Source organism: Ailuropoda melanoleuca, chromosome 2, assembly GCF_002007445.2.
Source record: "Ailuropoda melanoleuca isolate Jingjing chromosome 2, ASM200744v2, whole genome shotgun sequence".
Lineage (NCBI taxonomy): Eukaryota > Metazoa > Chordata > Mammalia > Carnivora > Ursidae > Ailuropoda > Ailuropoda melanoleuca.
In genome coordinates, this window is record NC_048219.1 from 92,974,782 (window position 1) to 92,999,097 (window position 24,316).

Here is a 24,316-nt window from a genome sequence, read left to right on the forward strand (position 1 = left end):
CTTCACTTACATACTTACAATTATTACAAACCCAGTGTAGCTCTAACAGAGCTGCAAAGGCATAAACTACTAACAAAAAATAGATCTATTTTTGGTTAGTAACAATACTTGGTGTTTGTATTTTGTGTTCATTTTCTCCTTCAGCCGCACGAGTACAAACTGTATGAAATCTTTAAGTAATGTTCTCAGTGTTCAGAGTAAGTTGTTGAACTGCTCATTCAGAATCCAGGCTCCCTTCCTGAAACCAGAGGACACACTTCTTGCCCTTCCCATGCCAAGTCCCTCCCTCAGTGGCCCACTTCCTCTCTGCAGCAAGGCACTGAGCTCTGAACTTATGCTGGCAAACTCCTCTCTCTTCTCACCTTCCTGCGGAGGGTGTTCCTTACTCTAAGCATTGCGTAACAGGACCAATCCGTGTGAGAGCCTGGAAACTTGCCAAATGCTCAAGCCAATGTTCAAGCACCACACTTCCTCACGACTTGCAGTACCGTGCTGGGATAAAATCCAGGAAACTCACAGAAGCCTAATGGAGACTGCACAATATCCTTATGGAAACTTGAGGTAAAATAATAATGTGGCCATTTTCCCACATCACGAACTACATGCACAAATCATCCAACACTTTCGCACGTTGAATTATAACTGTATAGCTTGAAACCACGAAGAGCTGTTTCTAAAATATATACAAAAAAGGTGAATGAGATTTTTTTAGGTGTACTCTCCATAGCAATTTTTAAGAAGGAAAATACTTTTTAAAATCTCAGTAGACTTTTTCTTTTTCTTTCTTTCTTTCTTTCTTTCTTTCTTTCTTTCTTTCTTTCTTTCTTTCTTTCTTTTTCTTCTTTCCTTTCTTCTTTCTTTCTTTCTTTCTTTCTTTCTTTCTTTCTTTCTTTTCTTCTTTNTTTTTTTTTTTTTTTTTTTTTTTTTTTTTTTTTTTTTACCATGGTTGGAAGAGGGGTGGAAGAGGGGTCGAACTTAAAATTTTGTGGTTTCGAAGATCTCTTAAGTGGTGAATTAATGTGCTGTGAAGAAAAGCTAACCGCCTCATTCTCTTGCAGTCTAATCACAGACCACCTCTTTTTTTCCAGACTTAGGGGAGGGAGCCTTTAATAGTGGTCTATGTAAACTGATGCCCAGGCGGTATGAGTTCGAAGAAGCGCTGCCCGAACACGTTGAAGCGGAGCAAAGAGCAACCCCAAAGGGCAGCAGCTTCCCAAACAAAAAAATAGCTTCCACCAACCATCCAACCCAAACGGCTGCGATGGCTCTGCTGGCGCGAATCCTGAAAGCCCGTGTGAGCCCGGCGCCCGGGCGGGGCGAGCTCCTGGGCGCCCGGGTCCCGCGGCCGTCCCGACCCGAGGGCGCCCGGCTGCCGGCGGGGGCGCGGGCCGAGGACAAAAGAAGCCGGGAGGCGGGGAGCGCCGCGGGCCGGGGGCCGGGCCGAAGGGCCCCGCAGCCTCGCCGCCATGCCGGGGCCCCGCACCCTCGCCAACCTGGTGGAGTTCTTCTGGAAGGACGGCTTCAGCCGCATCCACGAGATCCAGGTAGCGGGGCGCACCGGGCCGGGAGGGGAGCGGGCCAGGGGGTTGTTCCTCCGAGCGCGGAGTGCTCGAGCGCGTCGGAGGGCGTCCGGGAGGAGGCGCCGCGCAGGGTGCCTGCCCGAAGGGACTCCAGGAGGGGGCACCAGGCGGGGGACGCTGGGGAAGGGGCGCCAGGCCCTGCGGAAGGGGGCGTCAAGGAGGGCTGCCTGGGAGGGACCCCAAGGAGGAGGCACCGGGCAGCGGATGCCGGGGAAGGGACGCCGGGCAGGGGGCGCCAAAAAAGGGGCTTCAAGGAAGGGCGCCAGAGCGGGGTCACCCGGCTGGGCACGCGGGCTAGAGGGCTCTGAGGAGTGAGCCCGAGGAGGGGTGCCGGGGAGCGGTTCCCAGGTAGGAGACCCCGCGCGGGGTGGACCCCGGCGGGCGGAGGCGCGGTTTGGGACTTGCGGAGCCCAGCAGAGGGAGTCGCCGTCCCGCCCCGGTATGGCCCCGAGGGGGACCCAGAAGAGTTCCTTCTCCCACGGGGGCGTCGGGTTCCGGCCCGGGAGCGCTGCGAGCAGCTCTGAGCTCTCCAGAACACCGTGTCTACGCAGCCGAGGTCATGTCGCGTCGGTTTCTGGTCCTTTTGCTAGTGTTTTACAAATGGAAAACAAGCACGCCTCCCTGCCCCAGACATCTGCGGTTCGGAGGAGGCCTCAGGTTGCTTAGCTTCTAAGTGATGGGGTCGCCGCACGAATGTAAATAAACGTCGGCAGCAAGCAAGGACTCGGGCAGGGACCTAGGAAGAACCCAGTCGGTCCAACAACCTGTGGGAGTTTGGGGACCAGCTCAGTCTACACTTTCTCATCTTGACCCTGAGCTTTACCCTTCCTTTCCCCATCGCAAATTGCGCCTTTCATTGCAAGGTGACCCTCCATCTTCAAGGGTCATGTGATCTTCTTTCCACCCGCTCGCTGTGGCAGCTGCTTCCTCCCTTGACTTCTTCATTTTCTCAGGGCTCCCACCCCAGCGCACATTTCTTTCTGGGATCTGGGCCTTCTGACCGCTTCCAAGAACACCCTTCTCCCACCCCTGCCCCACTTTGCGTTTGTTCAAAACTCGTTGTCATCCTTTAAAGCACTTCTCAGGGAAGCCTTATGTGACCACCCACCTGGCCTGGGCTCGTGGTCATTCATTCGTTCCCTCAAACAAGAAACATACCTGATGGTGCAGAGGCCCCGATTGGGCTGGAGAAGCAGAAACTTCATTGGGAGAAAAAAACAGTAGAACTCAGGAGCAAGTTTAACTTGGCTGAAATTCCAGCCCCTCCTCTCCATCCCGCACACCAACCCTCCACGGTTTTCTGCCTGACATGCTTCTAGGGGTCAAAAATGATTTTCTCTCTTTCCCATGTGGAATCTGAACATAAGATATCAGAATGATAGTTTTTGAATGGGGTAAAAAATATTTTGTTATTGACTGTGGACAAGTCAGTACAGCTTGATTTTTTTGTTTCTGGTTTTGTTGTTGTTTTGTTTTGTTTTTTACTTTTATCCACCTCTGCTGCCGTCTGCTTTTTCCCTCACAGCCTAAGCCCTCCGTCGGTCGGTGCAGCAGCACAGGTTTCTTTGAGAAGCTGACCACTGTTAAAACCTGCATCTCTAGCGGGAGCCCCCTAGAGAGCCACCTCTCCACCACCAAAAAGAGTCTCACTTCAGATGGGCCTTTTCCTTGCATCTGCCCTGCTTTCCGCCATCACCCTACATGCAGCCCTCCTGCCCAAGGCTCAGACCACTCCTGTCACCGTGGTGGTTCCTGAGTGGTGGCACACACCTGCCAGAGGACAGTCATGGAACTGACTCACCCGTGCTTCCTCCAAACACAGTAGACAGGCACCAACTGCTCCCAGCTCCGCTGTCCGTCTGGGCTCCCCTTTTCCTTTATTCTCCAAATAGCACGCATCCACAAGAGCAGGAATCCTCCAGCAACCCCTCTGAGGACCCCAGGGAGTGCTTTATGGCCTTGGGTTACCCCACTGCAGCTGTGCTCAGGATGCTGTAGACTGAATAAGGTTCTAGTAAAACCCTCTGCCCTGCTCTCCAGCTTGCTCCCGAGGTACGTGTAAGTGGAAGACCGTTATTCTGTTGCCATTACCTCCAGTAAATCACACAGTGTTAGCTCGCCAGTCGTCCATATGGTTCAAGTCTTTCCCGTGCAAGTGGAAAAGACCCAGCGTGTTGGCTGAGTGACTTGTCCAAGGTCACACAGCTAGTTAGTGGCAGAGCAGACATCCTAACTTGTGTCACCAGAGGCTGTTTCAGATGTGACAGAGCAGCAAGGCCCTGTGTTCAAATGCTAGCCCTCCACGCGCACCTGTGGAGTCTTGGCTAATCACTTATTCTCTCTGGACCTCAGTTTCCTTGTCTGTGCAGGAATCTGACAATCCTCATCCATCTCACAAGTGATTGTGGGGTCAAATGAGATAGGGCTATGGAAGGGCTTTGTAAGCTATGATCTTGACAAGTAAATACTAATAATGAACGTTTCTAGAACTCTTTTCGTGTGCCAGGCACAGTTCTAAGTCCTACACATGAGGCAAGTTCTATTATCTGTCCATCTCACAGGTGAGGAAACTGAAGTACGGTAGGTAAGTCTGCCTGCTAGTACACGTTGAGCTAAGATTCAAACTCCAGTGTCTGTGCTCTTAATGTCTATGCAGATTCTAAGTACTGGGACTGACTATACTGTTCTGTGGTCCACTAACAAAAAGTGCTGTATGCTATCTGGTCATCCATCTTGTTCTCTCTCACACCTAGTCAGTTGCTTCCTTGTGCTGATGATGCCTGTTCAGGAGCTGGATTTGCCTGAGGAGTGACCCATTTCCCAGTAGTTGTTATTAACACTCATCTCATCCATGGCTCCCATTCAGAGACCCAGAGGAACACCTTCCAGTTGAGTCTGAGTGTCTTCATCTCTGGGTGGGAGGACTTCACTTAAGTTAATAAGGAAGTGAGTAGAAGGAAGGATGGAGAGACAACAGACCCACTGGCCTGCTATTTCTGAGGTTGTGAATTGGGGTGATAAGAAATGTTGGCAGATGCCAAAGGGAGACTTAGTCATTTTCCCCATATGCTCAGCCCTGGCTCTGCCATGCTGAGCCAGGCTGGAGGGTACTTTCTCTCTCTCTCTCTCTTTCTTTTTTATTTATTTATTTATTTATTTATTTATTTATTTATTTATTTAACCCATTTACATTTATTGTAATTTCTTTGTCTTTGGTAGTAGCACTATTGAGATATAATTCTCATACCATACAACAGTCACCCCACCCAATCTTAGAACATGTTCATAACCTTAAAAAGAAACCCCATCTTGTTTCTTTTAGCAATCACTCCCCAACTCTCAATCCCCCTGCCTGTAAGCAACCACTAAGTTACTTTCTGTCTCTGTAGACTGGCCTATTCCGGACACTTCATATAACTGGAATCATAACATGTGGTTTTTCGTGTCTGGCTTCTTTCACTGAGCATCACGTTTTCAAGGTTCATCTATGTTGTGGCATGTACCAGTACCTCATTTCTTTTTATGGACAAATAATATTCCATTGTAGGGACATATTACATTTTGCTTGTCCATTCAGCAGTTGACAGACATATGGATTGTTTCCACCTTTTTGCTAACTGTGAATAATGCTACTATGAACATTAAGTGTAAGTTTATTTTTGTTTAGACATATGTTTTCATTTTTTGGATATATATCTAGGAGTGGAATTGCAGGGTCTAATAGTAACACTGTATTTAACCTTTTGAGGAACTGCCAGACTGTTTCTCAAAGTGGCTGCACTATGTACATTCCAACGAGCAAGTGTAAGAGGTTGTGATTTCTCCGCATCCTTGCCAGGGCTTGTTATTACCTATCCTTTTGATTATAACTATTCTAGTGGGTGTGAAGTGGCACCTCATTGTGATTATGATTTGCATTTCCCTGATGACTAATGATGTTGAGCTTCTTTTCATCTGTTTATTATCCATTTGTATATCTTCTTTGGAGAAATGTCCATTCAAATAATTGCCCAACTTTTATTTGGTTCTTTGTTTTATTGGATTGTAATAGTTCTTTATATATCTTACATACAAGTCCCTTATCAGATATGTGCTTTGCAAATATTTTCTCAATTCTGGGGGTTGTCTTTTACTTTCTTTATAGCGTTCTTTGAAACACCAAAGTTTTAAATCTTGATGAAGTCCAATTATCTATTTTTTCTTTTGTTGTTTGTGGGTTTGGTATTATATCTTAAGACCCCATTGACACATTCAAGGTGAGGAAGAGTTATCCCTATCTTTTCTTTTAAGAATTTTATGGTTTTGGCGTTTTAGGGCTTGAACCCTTTTGAGGTAATTTGTATATCTGGTATGAGACAAGGGTGTAAATTCATTCTTTGCCTGTAGATGTCCACTTGTCCCAGCACTACTTGTTGAAGAGACTATTCTTCCCCTCTTTAATTTTCTTGGCACTGGTACCCTTGTTGAAAATCAATTGACAAGAGATGTGTGGGTTTATTTCTGAATACTCAGTTCTACTCCAGTGGTTTAGATGTTTATCCTTACGCCAGTACTACACTGTTTTGATTACTGTTGCTTTTGTAGCAAGTTTTGAAGTGGAGGAAAGGGAAACTTTCAACTTCACTCTTTTTTTTCAAGGTTGTTTTTGCTATTCTTGGTCCCTTCCATTTCCATATGAATTTTAAGCATGTCAATTTGCTACAAAGAAGTCAACTGAAATTCTGATAGAGATTATGTTGAATCTATGGGTCAATTTGGGGAGCATTCCCATCTTAATAATATTAAGTCTTCCAATCCACGAACATGGGATATCTTTCCATTTATTTAGGTCTTCTTTAATTTCTTTCAATGATCTCTTATGGCTTTCAAAGTATAAGTTTTGCACTTTTTTGCTTAAATTTATTTCTAAGCATTTTATTGTTTTTGATGCTATTATAAATGGAATTGTTGTCTTAATTTTCTTTTGGATTGTTCATTGCTTGTGTATGGAAATACAACTGACTTTTGCATATTGATCTTATATCCTGCAAGCTTGCTGAACTTGTTTATTAGTTCTGATAGTTTTTAGTGGATTCCTTAGAATTTTCTGATGGGAGATCATGCCATCTGTGATTAGAGGTAGCTTTACATTTCTCTCTTTCTAATCTGGATGCCCCTTCTTTTATTTTCTTGCTGGGGGCCATTTTTACAGGTTCATTACAGATTGCCTGCAGAGGGCTCTGTCTCTGCAGAACAGGGTGGCAGAGCTGCTGAGAGTCTGGGACGGGCTGGCACAGTCTTTTTGTCTCAGGCCATTGATGGCTCTGCAGTTCATCTCCATCCATAATGACATTTCTCTGTTGTTGCTCCACACAGCTAAATATTGTTAAAAACATAGCTCTAAAACTTATGTGAATTTGATTAATGACATGAAAGTACATTTATCTCAAGAATATGTAAAGTTACAACTCTGACTCAGCTCTGTATAATGTAGAGCTTTCCTCTGCCCCAATTTTCTGCTCCCCTAACTCTCAGAAATGTTTATGTCAAAGGTGTATCATATCTGTATTTTTTCCTTTTTTGGTTTCTCCATGGTATTGCAGCAGAAGCACACACGGGAATATGGAAAAATCTTCAAGTCTCACTTCGGTCCTCAGTTTGTAGTATCTATTGCAGACCGAGACATGGTGGCTCAGGTGCTCCGGGCAGAGGGGGCCGCACCCCAGAGAGCCAACATGGGGTCCTGGCAGGAGTACCGACACTTACGAGGGAGATCAACCGGGCTCATCTCGGCGTGAGTATGTGGCCCCAGGTGAGGCATGGTTGGGAGACTCCTGCCTGGATGCTGGGCTCTGAAAACCATTCTTTGATAAATTTCACAACTCCCAGTGGAGCAGTGTCAAAATAACCTCTTTGCAAGATCTACTAAATACTGGTGTGGGAGGGCCCTGTCCCTTCTCCTCAGGAAGAGATTTGATGGCAGGACAAGGTCAGGTCATATTAGCCAGGGAGAGGGGAGGAACAGTTTCTCAAGTAGTGCTCCAAGGCTGTAGGTGTCCTCTCAGTGACAACCAATGGAGGGAGGCTCACTGGGGCAGGGGAGGAGGCAGGCAGCTGCTTCAGGAGACACTGAAGAGGGGCTAAGAGCCTTCCTTTGTGGATTGCTATGTGATGCTGTTCCCATCTTATAACAGGCTATGATTATTATTTGTAAACCAGGCTTACCCACACCTCTGTGCCCCTAGGAGCTAATCAGCACAGTCCTAGGCAGGAAGGAGAACACAGAGCATCTGTGGATCCCCTGGCCCAAATTCCTTTGGTTTAGAAATTCTATTTGTGATTCTTTTTTTTTTTTAATCTATATATGCTTTATACATGAACTGGGGAGAAATACAACCATAGGTTTCTCCAATGAGGTAAATAAAAGCTGGGACTGGATATCACCAGAATCCTTCAAATTCTGCTCTGGGGGAAAGAATCAAACACCTCCTCCCCATTGGTCCTGCCCTGGAGGGGCGTGGCCAAATGCTGCAAAAGCTCTCTGTGCCACTGTCACCTGCTGCTTGGCATCCACTAGCCACCCTCCGCCCCAGAGCTCAGTTCCTGGCTCGGGAGTTCATACACATAAACTTTTTTCTCTTTCACAACAGCCTTGTGTCTCATTATTATAATATTTTTGCCAGGTTTTTCAAAGGAAATCATATTACTTTCATAAAGATGATTCCCAGTGGCAATTTTTCCCCTTAAACTTTGCTTCAAGGGGAACAGACTACAAGGCTGAAGTTACTCCCCTCTCCCTGCACACTATCTTAATTCCATTTGGGCTGGCAGATCTTCTTGGCTTTTTATTGCTGGGGAAACTCTCAGAGGTTCCCTGAGTTCTTTTCCAGAATGTCAATGGAAGTAAGATTATTTGAAACTCACTTTACTCTTGTAGGGAGGGCGAACAGTGGCTCAAGATGAGACATGCACTGAGACAAAGAATTCTGAAACCAAGAGATGTGGCCATTTTTTCAGGAGAAATCAACCAAGTTATTGCTGATTTAATTAAAAGAATCTACATCCTCAAGAGCCAGGCAGAAGATGGAGAAACTGTGACCAATGTCAATGACCTTTTCTTCAAATATTCAATGGAAGGTGAGGCAAAGTCTGGAGGTAGATGGAAGAAAGGATGTTTGCCCAAAATAGCAGTTCTCATCCACTGGGTCTGCCCTGTGTCCTCGACAAGCACTGTGCTGAGCCCCACACATACACACCTGCAGCCCTCACAGTGCTAACTTAGCCAGGTGTACCGCAGCTACTGGTTTGTAAGTGGGGAGGCTGAAAACCTGCCCCCATGTTTAGTGGCAGAAACTCAGTTTCAAATCCAGGTCTTTTTAACTCAAGAATCATGCTCCTAATTCCTGCACACTTTGGTTTAGCACAGTTTGTGGAAAACACTAGAAATTTAGAGGGCCTCTACTATGGTCATTCTAGCTTTTAAAATTCATGTGGGATGGTAGGACGTTCCCATCTGTGTCCTAAAATCAAAAATCAAACCCCAGAAGTAGTCATTGAAAAGTCCTTGCCCTCTCCCTCTCTCCTGCCCTGGGGAGGTCACCGTTTTCCTTAAGGGATACCTGTGAATATTCTTTTTTTTTTTTTTTTGGTCAGAGAGAGAGTGTGAGAGCACAAGCAGAGAGGGGGCAGGCAGAGGGAGAAGCAGGCTCCCTGCTGAGCATGGAGCCCGATGCAGGACCCCATTCCAGGACCCTGGGATCATGACTCCTGCCAAAGGCAGAGGCTTCACCGGCTGAGCCACCCAGGCGCCCCTACTTTTTACTTAGAAAAAACAAAACAAAACAGTAGTGAACCAAACATCTTGTTTTGTACTTTGCTTTTTCCCAAGGACCTTCTATCAGCGTTCTCCTTTTTAAAAGCGAGTTTACCTTACTTCAAATTTAATTTTTTAAGTTAACTTTTTAAAGTTCTATTAATGCTCCCTGAACAGAGTAACGAAATCAACAGAGAGATGAGTTGTAAACACAGTGGAAAATCCTGCTTTTTCCTGGTACATTGAGACTGTTTCCTGTGCTCCTGTGGCTCTCTGGGCCTGGCGCCCCCGCTTCGTGGCCCAGAGAGCCACCTTTCATTACCCAACCTTAGGCATGTGGCCAAAAAGTTGGGGGATTTGCATCCTGGGTCTTGAACAAAGCCTGGGGAGGGAGGCAGGGAGGGAGCATGATGCGGCAGAGCCCTGTGGGGCCCAAGGAACGACCGGCCCTCTGTTGGCACTGAACTCGCACAGCCCTGTAGCTCAGGCCATGGTAGAGAACACCTCTGGGGAGCGAGCAGAACCTCGCTCGAGGAAGCCACCTCGGTTGCTTCTGCAGCTTACTTTATGGCTAGATAGTGCATGGTGATACTGAGAGTAATGCAGAAGAGGGTTTTTAAAGTCTCTCTCCCACGCAGGAGTGGCCACCATCCTTTATGAGAGCCGCCTGGGCTGCCTGGAGAACAGTGTCCCGCAGCCCACCGTGGACTACATCGAGGCTCTGGGGCTCATGTTCAGCATGTTCAAGACCTCCATGTACGCGGGCGCCATCCCCAGGTGGCTGCGCCCGTTCATCCCGAAACCCTGGCGGGAGTTCTGCAGGTCCTGGGATGGCCTCTTCAAATTCAGTAAGAGAAGAATCCAGGGGCACCTGTTGTCTCCCCAGTTGACACAACTGCCTGGCTCGTGGTGTATCTGACGCTCCAGCCGCCGGGCAGGGGGGGCGGGTGACGCTGTGGAGGGTGGCCTGATGCAGTTGCGAGTTGTTACTCGGACGAGTTATTTGGCTCCGCTTCTCAGATGACAAGAAGTATGTGGTTTGCTAGTATCAGCAACACGACTGATTTCCCACTTTAAAATTCTTTTTATTGTGATAAACATGCTAGTGGTGATATATGCAAGTAAATGTCTAAGGGAGATGATGTCTTTAGTCCAATAATTCTGTCAGTGCTTGAAATGCAGACAGCGTTCTGGGACTGCACTTTCACTCGAACATTCTCATTTGCAGCTTTTTGGAAAAAGACAAATTCTTCTGTTTCATATGTGGTGAAACAAACTAGGAAACAATACTTTGTTCAAACCCAGCAAAGCAAGATTAGTTTTCCTACATACCTAAACAAGAATTTCCAAAAAGAAAAGATTTCTAAAATGTTTGTTAGGACAGTATTTTTAGAACAACACTAATGTTGAAAGAAGTGTCCCACAGTGTCTTTTGAAGGCCAACATTCATTTGAATATATAAGTTCTGATGGATCTAATGTGCCACTATCTTTTTAATGGTAACATGGCCTTTATGGTCTCCAGTCTGCTCTCTGGAAGCACAGTAGAAAAAAAAAAAAAAAAAAAGAAGGGATCTGTAATCTTGTTGCTCCAAAGCTTTCTTGGCTCTTTAATGAGTAAAGCAAACATTTGCAAATATCTTCTGCATTATTTTCAGAGAGGAAGAGATGCTTAGCTTGTCTTTAATTTATTTTTTTTTAAGATTTTATTTATTTATGTGAGATAGAGAAAGCATGAGTGGGGGTGGGGGTGCAGGGGGCAGAGGGAGAGAGAGAAGCAGGCTCCCCGCTGAGCAGGGAGCCCAACACGGGGCTCGATCCCAGGACCCCATGATCATGACCTGAGTTGAAGGCAGATATTTAACGGGCTGAGCCACGCAGGTGCCGTCTGTCTTTTAACTTTTCATTCATTTATACGAACAAGCATGTGAACGAGCTTCCTAGGCTGACAGTAAATCAACCTGGGTTTCGTTTAGCTTTGGAACCTGCCACAGATTAAGTTATTGGGAAGGTGAAGAGATTATTCTCAACCAAAACTGCTTTCAAAATAAATAACTCTTTTCAAACAGGCCAAATCCACATTGACAACAAGCTGAGGGACATACAGTGCCACGTCGACCGTGGGGAGAGAGTGAGAGGGGGGCTGCTTACGTGCCTCTTCCTCAGTCAGGAGCTGACGCTGGAGGAGATCTATGCCAACATGACGGAGATGCTGCTGGCCGGCGTCGACACGGTGAGCGTCGCGGCCTTTCTCTCTCCTGATAAGCAATGCACAGCTAAAGCGGGGGCCTTTCTGAGTAATCTCATATGTGCATATGTGCTGGTACCAACTGAACTTCCGCTTCACTGCTGAAAGTCTCTAGGAAAAAACTCTAACTTTTACATAATACACATGCATTTTAAAACATAAAACCATAATTCTGCAAAAAATGTGACCCCCATTCAGTTGTCATGCACACAAAGTAACAATATATAAGTTTTAAAGTTTAAAAATCATTCCCGATTTGCAAGCATTGACCCATTGCCTCATAATATAAAAAATGAAGACGGCACAGACGTTGGAAACCTTATTATTTATCATTTAAAGTATTGCAGGTCACGGAGGACTCCCCAATTCATTTGATAAAGCCACCGTCACTTTTAAACCAAAACCCGTTAAGGAGAACATAAAGAAAAGTTTAATAAACAGTTTGACTTATGAATATGTGTGTCTATCAGTCTTAAGTTCCTGATGAATAGATTTACTGTGGCAGATGAATAATCTACTATGACCAAGGAAGGATGAATATCAGAATGAAACAAAGCACGGCCAGTGGACTGGGTGGGAATTGCATCCCCTGTTGTTAAGTGAGAAATGCAGAATCAGAAAACTGTGTATGCCGAGCTCCAGTTGGTAAAACAAACATATCTGTATCTGTACGCGATTTTATGAGTGTGGAGGAAGTATGGAGGGTGCACACTGGATTGTTAAGATGGGTTACCTGCCTGAGGGTGGGGTGCTATGGGGGATGGGAGCCAAGTTTCCTCCCAAAACGTGTGTAATAGGATACATTTACTTGTGTATGAAAAATAATATGCGTGTGGGTAGATGTACAAAGAAAATTTTTAATTTGCTAAAAAGAAGTAGTGAAACAGGAAAGAGCAGGGCAAGGCTTTTAGTATTTGGTGGAGGAAAAGTTAGTTGAGCGAAATAATTGCAATTTGCCTGGTGCTTTACTCTTTCCAAAGCCCTTCAAAAGTAAGCAACTAAGCTCATCACCTCAAAGCTTTTCCTTTACAAGAGTGTCTCCTGAACTCGAATAAGGCACAGACCTGTTTAAAAGGGAGAACCCCCACCCCCAGGGTTGACACTGTTTTTATGACAATGTCACATAAACATGTAAAAGCAAAAAACTTGGTATAAACTCCTTATTCTTATGGATCTTCTACAGTAACACAAGAACATGTGTATCAAACTAACCAATGAGATCAATGTGATCAAGGAAAATTCTAATCAGCCATGTGAATGTGATGGATGGTGTGGGTTTGCTTGAATGGGGAAGGGATGAGTGAGGGTTGGTCTTGCCACTAAGCGGATTTGGGTACATTGTCCCTCCTGCCCCCTGGTGGTAACTAAGAGCATCACATGAGGTGGAGCGCAGAAAGGACCATTCCTACTGGAGGCTACTGAAGGGCGTATCAGCAGACACATTCTTTCAACTTATTCATTTTCTAAAATATTACTTAAAAAAGCTTAATTGCAGCATAATTTAGGCAAAAGAAACTGCATCCTTTTAAACCATACAATTTGATATAACTTGTTGGCAGATACAGGATAAGCACAAATGCGATCATTTATGAAATCACCACCGCAATCAAGATCCGGAACATTTCTACGACCCCTGAAATTTCCTACCCAGATTTCAGTCCAACTCTCCCGACTCCTCTGCCCCAGGCAACTGCTGATCTGCTTTCTGATGCTGAACATCAGTTCGCATTTTTCTAGAAATTGATAGGAATGGAATCATACAGTGTGTATTTTGCATCCAGCTTCAGGCAGTGAGCAGGTGATTTCAGGATTCACCCGTGTAGTCGCATATCAAAGTCGTTTATTCTTTTTTATTATGGAGTGCAGGCAGCCGTCTCTTTACGGCGCTTTGCGGATTAGTTTGTTGTTTTTATTTTACAAATTGAAGGTTTGTGGCCACCCTGTGTCAAGCAAGTTTATCAGCTCCATTTTTCCAACAGCACCTGCTCACTTTGTGTCTCCATGTCACATTTTGCTAATTCTCACGATATTTCAAACATTATTATATTTGTTATAACAATATATAATACCTATTATATTTGTTATAATGTATAATATATAAACATATTTTATATTTGTTATAATAATATATAATAATAGAATCACTGGTCTGTGCTCAGTGGGTGATTAGGTCTTGCTGAAAACTCAGGTGATGGTTAGCATTTTTAGCAATAAAGTATTTTTAAATTAGGGTGGGTACATTGTTGTTTTAGACATAATGCTATTGCATACTTAATAGATTACAGTATAGTGTAAAAATAGCTTTTAATTGCACGAGAAAAGCAAGTAATTCATTTGACTCGCTTTATTGTGAAACTCGTTTTATTGTGGTGGTCTGGAACCCAACCCACAATATCTCCAATGTATGCCTGTCCATTGTATGGATATACCGCATTTAGTTTTTCCACAGAAATGTGATTTTAATAGAAATTTCTAAATTATTTCCTTATCATTTATAAGGAAGAACTTGCACATTATATATATTATTGGAGAGCTAAAAACATATAATATCTATTACAGGGAAATGATATCAGTATGGCCTACTGACTCCAGATTTTATTTAGGTAAAAGAAAAGGCATTTATACTGTGGAATTTCCTTGTTTCTAAGGCAGTGAAATACAGTTACATAGATAATAGTGAGAATGTAGTAAGAGTCTTGGAGAATAAAACAGAATTATTCTCAATGACCAGAAATGCAGTTCTTCAGTCTTAGACGTAGTATAAAAAATGATACTACTTTGAATAAATGATCTATTAAATCCTTATAGGTTGCTTTATTTAAGAAGCGCAAGGAAAGGGGCGCCTGGGTGGCACAGCGGTTAAGCGTCTGCCTTCGGCTCAGGGCATGATCCCGGCGTTATGGGATCGAGCCCCACATCAGGCTCCTCTGCTATGAGCATGCTTCTTCCTCTCCCACTCCCCCTGCATGTGTTCCCTCTCTCGCTGGCTGTCTCTATCTCTGTCAAATAAATAAATAAAATCTTAAAAAAAAAAAAAAACGCAAGGAAACAGCGAACAAATGCCTGCCCCCCCCCCATGACACGGCCAGAGCAGGCCCCGCCCAACCCTCGTGGGCCTGCGCAGTACCAGACTGAACAGCTCCCGGCTGACTGACCGGCAGGCTCTGGCCCTTCCTAGCAAAAAAGAGATGACCCTTACAAAGAAGGTCACAGAAAGTTCCAGGCAGCACTTCTAGGCTTGACCAGCATCCTTATGTCCTCTTAGATGCCATCGAATAGGATTGCTTTTAAGTGATCCAAAAAGTTCTAAAATAATTTCTCCTGCAGCCCTTCATTTAAAGAACAATTGAATCACATAGTTGATGTTACTTTCCAAAAATATTTATTTTTTTCTGGGCTGAATTAGGGAAAATCAGTTCTTGCTTTGGTAAGACCTAACGTGCTCGGATAGAGTTGAATGAACATGACTTTACACCTGTGCTTAAGCTCAGTCGACTTCCTGGCGGAAGTTGCCTGCTGCTTCAGTCCTCGGTGTTACTCACCCATGTGCCTGTGTCTGCCGGTTTCTTTATTAGACATCCTTCACGTTATCCTGGGCAGTGTATCTGCTTGCCAGGCACCCAGAAGTGCAGCAGACCGTGTACCAGGAGATCATTAAGAATTTGGGGGAAAGGCACGTCCCAACGGCAGCCGATGTCCCCAAAGTCCCACTGGTCAGAGCTCTGCTGAAGGAAACGCTGAGGTAAAGGGCTCACCAAAATCCATGTCAAAAATTGCCTTTTAAGTCTCTGATTCTTTATTCAACATCGTACCTACTTTAGTCATTTCGTTCACCAAATTCCCCAACATGCTCCGTGGTTCCTGTTCCTCTGAAAGTAAAGCAGAACAAGATGGATTGATCAGGAAAATATTTTGGGCTGTTTGGCTAATTACCAACCCTTCTTACTGTGGTTCTTGTGTGGATATGCTAGTTGGATTGGTGACACCAAATGAACTCATTCACTCTTGGACAGGGCTTTACCAACACTCAGAAAAGCCTGGGCACGAGGGATTTGGGTGGCCTTAGGTGGGTTTGGGTGGGAGGTAGGATCAGGTGGCCGGTGCAATTTCTTCCTCCTTTGAGGTTCACGGATTCTGAACACAGCTTTCGTCTGTGGAGGAACTGCCCTGCTGAAGAGCAGAGGTGGATATGGTGTACCCCACAATAATTCTTTAAAACTCGACTTGATAATGGCGTTTCAGGTTGTGGACCCTTAATCTACAGCATGTTGTTTAACTTCGGGGGAAATAAGCTAGCTGTGTGTTGACTGGTATCTGTCAATTACAGTTTCACTCGGAGTTTTCTCCGGATTACCTCTTGGAAACAATCCAAAAGCTGAAACAGAGCATTTTTTTTCAATTTTAGAATATTTTATTACCCGAAAAGAAACTCTGAACCCCTTAACCATCATCCCCAGCCTCTCCCATTTCCCTCTTCTAGACAACCACTAATTTGCAGTCTGTCTCCGTAGAGCATTTCTCAACATGTGTTTCCCAGGCCCCTGAGTCCTGTGGACTGTTGCTTGATAAAGGGGGTCCCATGAGCACGTAAGTTTACCAGACTCAGGATTATCCCTCCTGGGAACACGATAGCATGTTCAGGCTCTGCTTCGTGTTTCGTAAACATTTTTGACCAAGGGACCTGCTTTCCCATCCCTCAGATTACTTGCTGGCCAAGCTAAGGAGCCACGAAGTTCCGTAGGAGGTTTCTGAGTGGAAACTGGACCGTATGTTATGTTTTAGAAAAGTGAAAATGGCAAAATGTCCAGATTTTTGAAAGTTTAGTAAAATACTTTAAAAGGGACTGCCTCATTCCTGCTTCTGTTGGTTCTGTTCCAGGCTGTTTCCAGTGCTGCCGGGGAACGGCCGAGTCACCCAGGAAGACCTGGTTGTTGGCGGGTACCTGATTCCCAAAGGCGTGAGTTTGGTTGCCAGGGTGTGGGGACTTGGGCTTTGCCATGGTGGCTGAGCGGGAAAATCTGCTGGTAAGTTTAGGGAGTCCTTGCGCCCAAGCAAACATCAATAGGTTCCTGTATTTTGTGACAAAGATGGGGCTTTGGAAGCAAGGAGGTGCTTATTTGCCCTGGCAAAAGCAAAGCCAGGTGTTTCTGCAGCTCACAGGCCTTTCTCCTCTTCCCTCCCCCAGAGGCCTGTGGGCACAGCAGTTGTGGGGGTAAGGGGTCGAGGTTTGAAGGACTTGAATCTCTTCAGTGGCTGCACTGGCATGAGGGGTGGGCATCCACTGAAGGAGGACTGCCATCCTGGGGGCCCTTACGTGGCCAGAAGCACCTCTGGAGAGACCATCCAACTGGGGTTCTTGCCTCTGCTCTGCTTTTATGTGATCCTACTCTTCTTTTCCTTTTCTCTTGCAAATGGTGTCTTCAGACCCAGCTGGCCCTCTGCCACTATGCCACATCCTATGCGGATGAGAACTTCCCTCGGGCCAAGGAGTTCCGGCCGGAGCGCTGGCTGCGGAAGGGAAGCCTGGATCGAGTTGACAACTTTGGGTCCATCCCCTTTGGGTTCGGGGTTCGGAGCTGCATTGGGCGGAGAATCGCGGAGCTGGAGATCCACCTCCTGACCATCCAGGTAGGCGTGGGGGGGCCAGACGTCGCCTCCCACCTTGACCTTGTTTCCTGGGCTCCACCAGACCAGGACTTGGGTGGGAACGGAGATGTGATCTGGAAAACTCAAAAGCAAGAGCTTCATGTTAAATCCCTTTTATATTTTAAAATGCTACCCCTTGGGTCTCCTGACCACCCACCGAGCCTCTTTCCTCCTTTGAACTGGAGAGTGGCAGTTGGGGCCCTTGGAGGCCTGAAGGACTGGGAGGTGTGCATGTTCTGGGGGGTATCCTGGGGCCCAAGAGCTCAGTTCTTCATCATAAGAGGAGCTCTTGACAGAAGTGAACGGGAAGGTGTCGAACCAGTGGTCCTTGAACGTTTTGGAGCAGCAAAGGCATTAGGAAGCTCCTTAAAATGCAGGTTCCCGGGCCCACCAGGATAGTAATTTGGTGGGTCTGGGGTGGGGCTGCAGGGGTTTCTGATGCTGGTGATCGCTGGGCTGCACTCAGAGATGTGTGATCCAGCCACTTACACAGAGCAGTCGTTCTCACACTTGTTTAGGTTGTGAAACAGCAGGAAGGCTTGGTTTTTGTTGGAGAATACCTTACATTTAATCTCTTACTGTTAAAATAGCTGCTTTTCTGCCTATACTGTATTTGAGTTTGTGCTATGGCATGAGCTAGATCATGTTGGAAGGAAATTTTATAAAAGAAAAGACTTTAGTAGAGAAAATTCTACTCATTAGGTTTCCCTGCAAATTTAGGAAGACTAATATTAACATATGTTAGCCATGGAAGAGCTTGGCCCAAGGTTTGGGAGCCACGGCCTTTGACATTGCATTGGAAGGATGTAGAGATTACCTGGTGACCCAGGCTCCCCATTTTATTGAGGAGGCAACTGAGGCTCAGAGAGTTGGAGCCACTTGCCACAGTCACAGAGTGGCAGGTGTGTGGCACAGCCCAGGTGTCTTGACTCCTCTGTATATTTTCCCCCTATGTCATGGAGGTGCTTTCCTGCAGCCTCGCAGAACTTAGAGCGGAACACGGAGGGGCTGGGACCTCGATGACAGATGGCATGAGAGAGCATCAGGTGCTATGGAAGCCTGGCCGGCCTGGAAGGGGTGGAGAGGGATTCTGAATGGTCTGTACTTGGTGACGGCTCTGAGAGCTGAAGTTGAGGGGCTTCTGCACAGGTGGGGAGCATGCAGCAGGAGGTGTGGGAGCAGAGCACCTCTCGAGCTGTGCGGCTCAGGTGGGGAAAGCCCAGTGACCAGTGTGTTGAACGGTCATCCCCCCTCCGTCGGGATGCAGTGGCTGCTGGCCAGGCTCAGTGGGGTTGCTGCCAGTGCAGCCATTCCTGGCAACAGTGGGCCCTGTGGCTAATGGCCCATCGCAGTTGGGTCTGAGGTAAGAGGCAGCTCAGTGCAGTGTAGATGGCAGTTCCGGGGCAAGCAGACTCGAATCCCATCTCTGCTGTTTTCTGGTTCCGACATTATGGGCAGGTTTCTCAGCCATGCAGAGCCTATTTCCTTATTCACAGAATGGGCCAAATACCTACTTCTTGGGTGTGTGAGGACTAAAAATAGTGTCCACGCACAGTCTGTGCAAGAGAAGCAGAAGCTGCTATTGTCCATGGACCTGCTCTGAGTGGCTGCCCCTGGGTTTTCAGAAAGGTCTCATGCTCCATAAAACGCTGCCATGAAGTCTGCAGCCACATCCCGGACAGGCAGAGCCCACATCCTCCTGGGAGCTTATGGGGCTTACGCTCACCCAGCTCTGGCTGCCTGAAGAACCAGAGGGGACAGCACAGGAGCAGGAGACCCCAGCTGAGGGCACAGAGGCCAGCCCTGCCTGGGATCCCCATTGGAAGAGGGTCAGAAATGGGGTGTTTGGTGGTGGCGATGGGGTTTTGTTTGTTTGGTGCTATTAACACACAAGTATACCTACTGCAGGTTTCTGTAGAGCCCTCATCTCTACCTGTGCAAATATCGAAAGGGGGTATCTTTACGTGATTGTCAAGGAAAGAGAGAGAGAGAAGGCACAAATAAACCATGCTAGCTGTGAGAAAGGAGACACAGCTACACATGCAGCCGTTGATTTGTTTAAATCAAGAATATACCACAAATGGCTTTTTTTCCTAATAGATTTGAAGACTTAGATAAAATGTACAATGTACTAGAAAATGTAAGTTGCCCAGATTGACTTGAAAGAGAATAGACTTCAGATAGTGAATACATGGAGTCAGTGGTAGATGATTTACTCCTCAAACGTTCCAGACTTAGTGCCATTGAAAGTTTTATCAAACCTTCAATGAATGGATAATCGTCATCTTATACAAACAGAGACTAGAAAAAGGAAGTCTCATTTTTATGAGCCTTGCATGGCCCTGATATTCAAAACCTGGAGAGGATAATAAGAGAAAGGAAAACTGCCAGCCAATCTGATTTATTAGCAAAGATGGAAAATATCCTAAGGAAAAATTGGAAAAGCGAATTCAGCAGCGTGAGAAACAGAAGTGCCTCCCTAGCACCTCAGGTGTATTCAGGATTGCAGGGATGGCCCACCTCAGGGACATCTGTTGATAGCATTTGCCACAGTAACTAAATGAAGGAGAAAAAGTATATGACCACCCCCAAAAGGAATCGATAGCATTCCACACACATTCATGAAGAAAATCTCTTAGCACACTAGTAACGGGAGGGCTTTCCTTAACCAAAGAAAAGGCTCCTCTCCCAGTAGGACAGGAAACATGCCTGTGGCTTCGGGAAGGGAAGGGATGTAAAGGTGCACCATCGTACGGGAACAAGAGACTTCAATCACACAGAGAACTTTTAGAAGATGCACTTTAGCTCCTTGGGAGTTGAGACTCGAGGCACAAGAGGGGCTTTGTTTTTTGCTTTACATTTCCTGTGTAGTTTGGATTTTTTTTTTTTAGTGAGCATAGTGTTGCCCACTCAGAAAGGGAAGAAGGCCATGTGGCACGTTGGCCTTGAAGTGAGGAGACCTACATGTGAGTTCTCCTGCCACGTGGGATGTGCAAGCGGTTCTGGGAAGTCAGAACCAAAGGTCAGAGGTTAGATGTTTGCTGAAGCTATCTCGATGCTATAACATGTCGGAGCTGCCTAAATACGGGTCATTCAGCTTGGCTCTTGAAGTGTGACAACAGAGGGGGTCCAACATATGTCCCCAGTCAGCCCTGCCCCTTCCCCCTGTCTGACCTTCCCTGGAGCCCCAGCCCACCTGAGGACCCGTCAGTGTCCTGAGGGACAAGGCTGGAGAGGGAGTCAGGGCAGGGCGGGGGTGAGCAGCCTGGATCCCATGTGACATTGTATGTTCTCCAAAACTGACACTTTGTTAGGCTGGACTTTATCCTGGACCAGTGGGCAGCAGTGTTGGGGGCAGTAGCTAGTGTGCTGGTGAGCACAGCCCTTCCTCCCTTCCAGGAACTCATGTGTGCTCTGACACGGGTCTTAGAGCAGGTGGCCTTGAGTTCCCTAAGCCAACGTGACCTTGAACATCAGGCCAGGGCTGGTTGGTGGCGGAGGTTATTGCTTTAGGCTGATGGATACTTTGGCGCTCTTTAAAGCTCATTGTTGAGGTCCTTTCCAGTTTGACCCGGAATGGTAGAGCTGGTTCTCCCTTTGAACCGCAGAAATGAGAAATGGAATCAAAGGTACAGATCGAGAATATTTAAATTGAGAACATTAATCACTGAAGCCTATTTGGATGATTCACCTGCCAACAGTGGTGTGCTCCCCCAGGCCTGTATCACCTCAGGTTCCCAGTCTGAGGGAAACCTGGGATTTCACCTTGTCTCTCTGTCCTCTTTGCTCCTTTGATTCCTTCTTTACCTCGACCTAAAGAGGAAGCAGAGGACTTGGAGTTTTGAAATGGCTGAGAAAATGGGAGTCATTTGAACACTGTGTTTGCATATCTTTGTCACATGAGCTTCCCAGTTGCTCAGTGGACAGCTCGGGCTCCTGTGCAGGACCTAGTGCTGCTTTCAGACCCGCAGCATCCCCCGCATCCCCCTAACCGGCAATTGGTGTCCTGCACCACGGCCGTGCCCACTTCCCGGGCTCCCTGTAGCCCATGGGCACTGCAGGAACATGAGGGGCTCTCATTCAGAGCCCTGCGAGTCCCCTGCTGCCTCCATTTTGAATTCCCCCTCTTTCTTTCTCTTCTTAGTTGCTTCAACATTTTGAGATCAAAACATCCTCTCGGACTAAAGCTGTTCCTGCAAAAACCCATGGGCTGCTGACTCCAGGGGGGCCCATCCACGTGCGTTTTGTTAACAGAAAGTGAGCCTGGATTTTTAAACCCAGCCAGCCACCTGACACAAACCCAGTGTTCCAATGTCACTGATGATGGCGGAGGAGGGAAACCATCACTTTTAGAGGCTGTCTTAGCGATAAACTGGCCCCCCACATTCTGGGAGACTTGTACATCTTTATGCAAAGTAATTGGAAAAGATTACTTGACTTTTGCAAATCAGTGTTGCCTTTTCTTTGGAGAAACGACTGTTTAAAAATGAGTGGCACTGAATCCTGGTGTCTCCTCCGTGGTCTTACCCTTGTGCTGTACTTGATGTTCAGTTAACTGTAGTCTCCTATGCGTTCGTGCAAGGAAATGTTGGTTTACTTATGAATTCTGTGTGTGAATAGATGTCCTGTAACACTGCACCAGGATCTATGTCAGGAAGCAAATGCAACTAACTGTTTCCAATTTGAAGAGGGAACATTACGAATGTCTCTGTAATATGGTAAGTGTGGGAAGAAAGCACCAGAGTCAACATTTTATCCAGGTTTAGATCCCGCAGAAGGGTTCAAAATTAAAAGGACCATATTCTTATTTTTCTCTCCAAACTGGTGCTTCCTTTTCCAGTAACAGCTCCTAAAGAAGTTGAATGTTAGCTTTTGTTTGAAAGAAATCATCAATAAAAAATAGAACTCCTGGTGAAATCCAGAATAATTGGGTTTTCTAACCCAGTGTAAACACTAAGCAGATGTATAAGAAAATCTGACTGTGTGGGATTTCATTGCCTCAGTTGAGAAAAATGAATTAGACAAGCATCGTGGAAAACCGTGTAACTTTAGAACATTTTTATTTCAAGGAAAAAATAAATATATAAATGGACATGCTATAGATAAAATAATATTTTGATCTCCATGGTGTTATTTTAAATATCTGAACTGGAAATATGATCCAGCTGTAGGTGCTTATGTAAGGCTCCAGCCGGGCGCCTTGGGCCTCAGGATTGTTCGCTCATGCCAAGCTCCATTGCCTTTCATGCTACTTGCTGATTGCTAATAAGAAAAAACACCATTTGGTAACATTCTCCCCATAGTCATGCTTGAAATTGCTTCTTCTCAATCCCACAAATCTTTTCACATAATCCTTCCCCCAAATCACTTCCCTACTAATACATACCATATATCTCCCCCCAACTTTAGTCATGCTGCAAAATAAACCTTAAATGAAATAGAAATAATAGCCATTTCACATACCATCTTTGTTAAAGTGTGTGGCAATGTTAAATCTGTGTGTGAAGACAGAACAACTCTGAGTGCTGTAAAAATATGTACAGTTAAATATGAAATTACGTCATAATAACGGACGAGATGTTGGATTACTTTGAGGTTTATGAACTTTTATAAGCTAGCTACAGATTCATTCCATTTGTGACTGAACTTAAAAAGTATTGAGACGAACAAAGCAACTTGAAGTGACCTCTTATTCTACAAGGCGACCCTCTACAAGGTGTGGCCCCGCCTGGCGATGGGCCTGCGGTGAAGACGGTGGTGACACCTGAGCTCGCTGTTCCGTCTCACTAGACAGAGGGACAGACAGACCTTAGGAGCCTCCCGCTGTGATGTAACAGGAAGCACGCGGCGCCAGCTATGGTGTCCTTACCGAGGAAATGGAAACAGTATTGGATAAGTCTATAGACCTACTACCAGTCTATAGGAAGCACAGGTTATAGAGGGACATGTTAAAATTCCAAGACAGATACCATATGATTTCCCTCGTAAGTGGAATCTAAAAACAAAAAACAAATGACTATACAAACAAAAAGCAGAGTCAGACCTATAAATACAGAGAACTAATGGATACCTAAGGGAAGGGGGGTGGGCAACATGGGTGAAGGGGTGTGGAGGGCACAGGCTTCCGGTTATAGGATGAGTAAGTCATGGGAATAAAAGCACAACATAGGGAATACAGTCAGTGGTGTTGTAATGTGTGGCATAGTGACAGTTGGTAGCTACATGTGTGGTGAGTGTAACAATGTATCAAGTTGTCCAATCCCTCTGTTGTACACCTGACAGTTAGGTAACATTGTGTCAACTATACTCAAATAAAAAATGGTTTTGAAATGAAGAAAAATAAAGTGGTCTTTAAATGGAAAATTATTATTATTTTTTTAAGGATTTTATTTATTCATTTGAGAAAGAGAGAGCACAAACAGTGGGAGGGGCAGAGGGAGCCAGAGAAGCAGACTCCCTGCTGAGTTGGGAGCCTGATGAGGGGCTCCATCCCAAGACCCTGGGCTCATGACCCGAGCCGAAGGCCAATGCTTAAACATCTGAGCCACCCAGGTGCCCCTAAATGGAAAAATTATAAAATACAGAACATACCACCCTGAACGCGCCCAATCTCGTCAGAACAGATTTCAAAAACAAAACAAAACAAAACAAAAAAAAACAATCCAAACGAAACAACTCCATGCAGATGCAGTCAGTAGAATCCAGAATATAGTGAAGGCTACATGACAGACGACTCCATTTTTTTTCAGCAAGTAAGTGACAAGGAAAAAGAAAAAGAGGAAGGAGACCATGACAGATTACAAGAGAATGAAAAGGCGTATTGACCACATGTGATGCTGGACTTGGTTTGAATTCAGATTTAAATAAACCACTCATAAAGAGACTCTTCAGAGATAATTAGGGAAATTTGGACACTCTATATTTGAATGATATTAAGGAATTACTGGGTTTTTTTGTTTGTTTTTTAGTGTGCTAGTGGTAATTATTACATTAAAAAGAGAGAGATCGTATCTCTTGGAGACAGCTCTTAGAGATACTAATAAGCCCTGTT

The 24,316-nt window shown here is 45.6% G+C and overlaps 1 protein-coding gene across 1 annotated transcript; it reads left to right on the forward strand.

Moving 5' to 3' along the window:
• The first annotated feature begins 1,184 nt into the window (after positions 1–1,184).
• Positions 1,185–22,097, forward strand: LOC100475175 (cytochrome P450 27C1). The gene is given in 10 exon segments (XM_002926976.4): positions 1,185–1,396; positions 1,398–1,544; positions 7,163–7,353; positions 8,497–8,696; positions 10,011–10,220; positions 11,441–11,604; positions 15,195–15,361; positions 16,498–16,576; positions 17,044–17,247; positions 21,410–22,097. Coding segments are annotated over 10 exon segments (1,614 nt in total). The 5' UTR covers positions 1,185–1,261; the 3' UTR covers positions 21,527–22,097.
• The last annotated feature ends 2,219 nt before the right edge of the window (positions 22,098–24,316 follow it).